Source organism: Ceratina calcarata, unplaced genomic scaffold, assembly GCF_001652005.2.
Source record: "Ceratina calcarata isolate Rehan_Ccalc_2016 unplaced genomic scaffold, ASM165200v1 scaffold90, whole genome shotgun sequence".
NCBI lineage: Eukaryota > Metazoa > Arthropoda > Insecta > Hymenoptera > Apidae > Ceratina > Ceratina calcarata.
The window spans coordinates 336,970-343,597 of NW_017180369.1; the positions used below are offsets into that span (position 1 = coordinate 336,970).

At 44.0% G+C, this 6,628-nt stretch overlaps 2 protein-coding genes across 2 annotated transcripts in view; one reads left to right on the forward strand and one right to left on the reverse strand.

The window, feature by feature from the left end:
• The window catches only part of Orco (odorant receptor co-receptor), a 13,541-nt gene extending 13,083 nt beyond the window's left edge, over positions 1-458 (reverse strand). The window contains exon 1 of the mRNA XM_026818919.1: positions 76-458. The gene's annotated coding sequence lies outside the window, so the exon portion shown is untranslated. The remainder of the gene's footprint in view (positions 1-75) is intronic.
• A 1,991-nt stretch (positions 459-2,449) lies between these two features.
• On the forward strand, positions 2,450-6,496 carry LOC108631429 (uncharacterized). Its single transcript, XM_026818879.1, has 10 exons — positions 2,450-2,537; positions 2,692-3,107; positions 3,364-3,520; positions 3,594-3,812; positions 3,876-4,114; positions 4,189-4,464; positions 5,289-5,321; positions 5,595-5,630; positions 5,722-5,763; positions 6,253-6,496. Exons 1-10 carry the CDS (start codon positions 2,450-2,452, stop codon positions 6,385-6,387), a joined length of 1,641 nt encoding a protein of 546 aa, XP_026674680.1. The 3' UTR covers positions 6,388-6,496.
• The last annotated feature ends 132 nt before the right edge of the window (positions 6,497-6,628 follow it).

Here is a 6,628-nt window from a genome sequence, read left to right on the forward strand (position 1 = left end):
ATAGACGCTCGAAAGCGAAGGAACATTAAAAAATCTTTTAATCGAATCACAACTTAAGAAGCGTCTGAGACTCACCTTGTCAGAAGTTAGTCCTACCCTTTATCGAAAGTAAAATCCACCCCTAATAGAAGATAGGATAAACTCGTCACTTGGGTTCGATTCCGACGAGCATGAAATTATTATTTGCGAGAGAACGTGAACGTCTACCGCGCGCGGACCGACGTCGTTGAAATCGCGAGCACGTGGACAGCGATGACTTCTCGAGATCACGAAGAATTTTCGATCCGAGCCGTCTAACGGTTTGCCACGAGCGGTGGTCACGCGATCGAACTCCGCGCGTGAACCCGCGGCGAGAAGCGCAGCACGTATATCGACGGAACGATGACTGACGTTAGTGGCCCGAGCGTAAGGGTCGCCTCTTCGGTCTGTTCTTTTCATTCCCACCCCCGCGGCAACCTGTCGGCCCCGTCGATCCGCTGGGAACCCTCCGTACAGGCAGAGGGGTACCAAACGTGGACCAATCGCCGCGAGGGCGACCGCGGCGCAGACGTTCCTCCGTCGCGACGCGTTTCCGTTTGCCCGCGTCGTGGCCATATTTTTTCCACCACCGAGCTTCGTAATCGTATCAATTATTCAGATTTCAACGACTGGCTACCACCGTCGGCCACCGGAAATCGCCCCGTGACCACCGATGAGAATCCGCGTTCGTTCCAGAAATTCTTTCGTTATCGAAGATCGCGGAACCAACGATTAGTACACGTAGTGACTCATCGACGATTTAATTAAACTTTCATCGGGCTAAACGGCGACCCGCTCGGAATGCCTGTTCATTTTCCGTCGGGTTCATCGAATGACCAGACACGTTTTTCATTACGAACTATTCTGATCGAACCCGGAACGATAGTGGAAAATGATTCGTTAGGAGCTGAGACCAAAATGAGAAACTCTTCTGCTTCTTTAATTCGACCTTGACTGTTCAGCAGTCTTGGTAATCGGAACATGAAAGATGTATTAGTTGAGGAACTACGACTATAATGAGAAACGTCAAATAGAATGCGAAGGAAAAATTAAGTTTCATGGCGAGATGCAAGGGACGTTTGTTCACCAATGCGATCCACGTTCAATATAATTCATTATTCATCTTCTGTTCGTTCAGTTCATCGTCATATTCAAATGAAATTTTGATACTCGATGAATATTTTTTTATGCCAGTAGTTATTAGCATTTATTGTTTAGTCGCTGTCGATGTAAAGACTCGTATTAAATAATAGAGAATTCCTGACGGTACGCAGATGTCCAATAATTTGTTCTACAACCCTCGTTTCCAGTCAATACACAGTGTAGCATATTTCAAGAATATAGGTCATCCGATAAACTTTGTTCGAATTACACCATTTCAGTAAATCCTATTTTACGTCGTTTCATAATTATCGAAGTACTCCGACGACTATTGCATTTAAGGAAATGATTCTCAAACGCACGAGAGATCTCTAAAATGACGAAACGACGTTTAGAGTCTTTTTTTTTAAAAAAAGACGTGCTCAGTTCTCGATATTCTTGAATTAATTAAAATAATAATTAATAATAGTGTTAAAATTAGTGTTAAAATTCTTTGATCTCTGACACCGTTTCGTCGATCGCGAGGGTGAAGATCTTAAGAACCGCCAAGTATCTAGGCTGTGTCGTACGTAGATGCTCGTGCATTATTGTTATCGAGTTTACCCAAGACGACCATGGCACCGTTGCGTTCGCGATCGCAAGAGATTCGAAGAACTCGGAGTAATAATTAATTGAAACACGGCTCGACGAAGTATTCTCTCTGGAGGGATAAGAGCGCTGCGTCCCATTTAGCAGATCATAGTTTAGTATTCTCGCATTGGTCTGTTTCGTTTAAAAACGACTAGAATCATTTGTAGCAATATTGTTGAAATATTCTTTATTATTGAAATATTTTTATTTTCTTTTACTCGGACACGCAGTAGAAATACATTCGTCATGAGTTTCAATCCTCAATTGGGATTGAAATCCTAGAGACATCAATGCCGGAAGTAGACGGGTCATTTATGCATCCTAGGGAAACTATTATAAACGAAATCTCTTATTTGGTACATTAAAATGGGACACCTCGTAGAATCTTGATATTCGATCGGTACGAGGGAAGTTTCGAGTGCCTTGGAAAACAAACGTCTCGTCGAGATACGACGATCTTTTATTTAACAGACGTTCGTCAATCGTTCGTCCGCGTAGAAGTGATTTTTCGACGAAAGCGAACAGACGCATCTACGAAATACGTTCATTTCGAGACCTCAGAAGCATTCGATCTCATCGTACGGGTTCCTAACATCTTTTGCCGAAAGATAGTAAGGTGAAAAATCGTTTCGCGGATTTCTGATCGATCGTATTACGAGTATCGTCACGTTGCACGTGTTTTCGTTCGAGCAGCGAAAAAATGTTGCGAGGACGTTTGTCGACGGTTGCCTTGGTCGTGACGATGTCCATGATACTGTCGTGCTTCGGATTTATCCCAGATCGTACAGGTAACGCGAGAGCTCTTCATTTATGTCGCCTACGATTAATAATAATTCTACGTAGAGACGTCTCTGTCTCTTCTCGCGTCTCTCCGTTAGAATTGCAAGAAATTTCTAATGAACATCCGGGTTTTTTCTGTATATCTTTGAACGGTTTCGCGGGCGTCTACTTCAGTGAATATCCCGGCTACCTGGAACGTGGCACCCTCGTTAGAGATCGACCCGAAGGTGACGATCGATCGTGATCCAAACGCGAGAACGGAACTGGTCAGCGAGCAGAAGAGTCTGCAAACTTTGACGACGAAAGATTCGAAAGATTCGAAGGACACGACGAGGAGCGTCGAGCAGACGAGTCCCGCGAACGCGAATCGCGAGAAACGGTTCGATTATACGGTCGAGGGAACCGATGCTCGTTTCTCGAAATTGTCGGAGAAGGGAGAGAACGCGGAGAGCGAACACGTCGAGAACGTCGTTCCCCGAAACGTCGTCATGATCGTCGCTGAGCCCGGTGAAGATCGGAAAGATTTCTGGAAGAACTTCACGGCTTCGCATCCGTTCCCCGTTGAAGCGACGCTTCAGGTATCGACGAGAGCAGACGACCTCGTGTAAAATTGATCGAATCCCATTTTATTCAATTTCTTTCATGAGTCGGGAAACTCTTTTAAAATAGAACCTCCAGATTTTGTGCCTTTCACCTTTTAAACATTGCAATTACTATGCATCGCGTTTCTATTTTGCATTCTGTTTCTGCATTCGACTTGCTCATGCATACGTAAAATCCGCAACCACTTCGGTGTTCGATCGTACAATAATGCGCGTGACGATTGAACGACAGAGTTGTAGTAACGCTGAAGCGACTAGGACGAGATTCTCTTTGGACGATGCGTTGATTCCGGGGAACAGGGATAAGAATCGCGATTGCGAGCACTTGCTGCGTTCGAACATCGTCAGCTTGCTGTTCTGGGCCAGAGACGTGAAAGGAATGACGACAGGTTCGTCACGCGATCGGCGTACTTTTATTACCTTACGTGATCTTTTAATTTGTACATCCGTCGTCGACGTCAGGAACGTTGTCGAACTGTACGTTCAGGATCCCGTCGTTGTTCGGATACGAAGAGTCCGTAGGATTTTCGAAAGAGCTCGACGAGATCGACGAGAACAACATGAGACCGGAAGTTCGTAGACTCAAGCCGGAGATCCGTGGGGACTGGCATCTGATCGATTTAGGGAAACCTGTGAGCCGAGCTTCTTCCTTGGTCCCCGTGCAGAGTACCCGCGAGGACGGTGAGAATTCAATTCACTCGCCGAGTCCTTGAACTAGAATAAAAGCGCTCGTCGGTCGAACAGATGAGGCCGCCTGGAACGTCTTCGACGTGTTCTCCAAGATAAGGCTGGTCCTCTTCCGGTCGCTCCTCGAGTCCCTCGGTGGTAACGCGGCGTCGGAAGATTCGATTCAGCCTCGCAGATCAAATTTGCTGGACATGGTCGAGGAACTGAGGTCGATCGGGAACGAGAAGGGTTTCATATTCGTCTCGTCGGTCTCCGGCAACGAACTCGATTCCGCGTTGGATCTTCTACGCCGCGAAGTAAATTATTTCGAAAAATTTGATCGACGGTCCGCGGATCGTGCAAAATAAAATACGTCGATCGGAAATTGAAGGTGTCTCAGGATACGCTGGTCGTGGTGACGGGGGTCTGCTCGCACGACGCCAAACCGGTGCCACTGTTGGCCCAAGGGCCGTCGGCCAAGACGCTTCGCGAGGCGTCCACCGTCTGGGACGTTCCTAACGCGATCAAGAACATCGTGGCGAACGGCTGCCAGGACGACAACTGCAAATCTCGACGACACGACGTTCCTCCACCGGCCCCGTTGAAGATCGTCCCGCGCACCGTGCCCGTGTTCAGACGATCGTCACGAGACACTGTCCCTAAATCAGTGAGAGACCACAATTCTCTTTTATCGGTGTCCATAATCTCTCGGCTTTCTCTTTACAATTCGTCACCTCTCGCCGCGTTTATGCAACAAACGTAGAGACAGAGACTTGTGCGCGACGGATGTAGAGGCGACAATATAGAAAGAGCGAACTATCGGTCGGTTCGAGTGACGACAGTTGAAACTGTCCAAGAATACTCGCGAGTACAAATAAGCCGCGATTATAAATAGCAATCCTTCCATAGTGACCTAGGCATTGAACCTGACAATGAGAAATGGTGCAGTAGCTACGCGTTTGTTGTTAGAAAAATCCATACCGTTTCGGTCGATTTAAACGAACAACAGTAGAGAATTATTTTGCTGTTTAAAATTGCGTATGATCAACGACGGACAAATGATTCAACTATTTATTTTAATAATCGTGGAAAACGTCTTGCTTCGAATTCTGTTCATATTCTTTTAGATTGTGAATGCTCAGGGATTCGATCGAGAGATCTCACGTTCTCCCGTTGAATCGCAGAATGTATCGACGATCCTTCAAATTAAAACTGATTATTATATATTAAATGGGAAGTCTTGGCGAAGTTAATCCTGACCTTAAGGGGTATAAGATCAATCAATCGAGCTTTCTGACACACGTTAATTCCGCGAATATACTCTTACGAATCGATATATACAAAATGAAACAAGACACGTTTCCCTCATGCATTTTGTAACGTTACATTCTGTCGGCCACGGAAGGACGGCGTTTAACTTTATTTAAATTGATCGTTGCCGAAATTTATATAAAATTAATATTAACGACTGCGCACTGATTTTTATGGCAGGACGCCGGGAAGAAGGCTACGTCGGCGATTAAGGTGAGGGAAAAGCGCGTTGCTTCGTAAATTGCATTATGTGTTTACATGTTGCGAAAGGGAAATAAGCACTTTCACTGCTGCGTCAGACGACGCGAAGCTGTATCAATTTTCTTTCATTATCGCTGCCGACGAGCAGCCACGGTCTAAACGTTTCTATCGGCAATTATATAAATAATTCTAATACGAAAACTGTATTTTATAAAATGCAATTACGTCAGACGTTCTGCATTAGATCTGCACTTTAAATAACGTTGTTCCTTTTCGTTTGAACAGGACGAAGTTAAGAAAGTCGCCGATCTGGATACAAAGGTACTCTCCTTAATTCCAACGATTATTACTTGAATCGAAGTTAAAACCAGTTTCGTTTGCCAAATTATTTAATGTGCCATTTCTTAATTAGCAGGACGATGCTAAAAGTGTCGCCGAGTCGAATGCAAAGAAGGTATAATAATATTTGATCTTAAAATTCTCGGTACTCTGTATAAGTCGAAACTAGACGAGATTATAAACGTGTCGAAGGTTGTATGAGCCGTGAACTCTCCGCCAAAAATTTGAGACATTTAATAAAAACCTGTGTTCAATATTTGAACCAATGAACTCTTAGAGAAGATTACAATTACAGAGATGGAAGGTTTATTAAATTGTTCTCAGTCATAGAGAATTTTTAATGCATAATTTCTAATATTCTAATAACAGTTTTCACGTTTTTTTAATGTTTTACAATTCTTGCTTTTACATACTTTTTATTATATACCTTAAATAATATTCGAGATAACTTTTTTAATAGGCTCGCAAAGTAATTGTTAGAATTTCAATGCTTCGTCACTGTTTTTATTCAAGGGTTCATACAACCTTGAGTATAAATACGATTCCTAAAAATTGTAACGAGTCCCGTTCACTTTGACTGAAAGTAATTGAAACGATTTCATAGGAGGAAGGAGCAAAGAATGAAGCGTCACCGAAAATCGAAAATCGAAACTCGGCGAAATCTTTGGAAGCGGAAAGATCAACCATGCTCATTGGAACGTTCGTTTCGATGATCGCCGCGTTCACCTTGACTTCCTAAACTCTATTTTCCGATTGCAACTTTTCATTTTCTCTCGCGTCTCTACAAACTGTCTCCTGAAGTTCTATGATCTCTGTCAAAATTGTAATGAATAAATGCATATGACGAAGCGGCCGTTTCTCATTTTACGCACTAAACGGAACTTACAGGAGTAATTGACCCAGTAACGCAGGCGATTTTATGGACGCGTGCAATATCACTGTGCTCTTTCGAAAGGCAAACATTTCGGTGGTTATTAGGG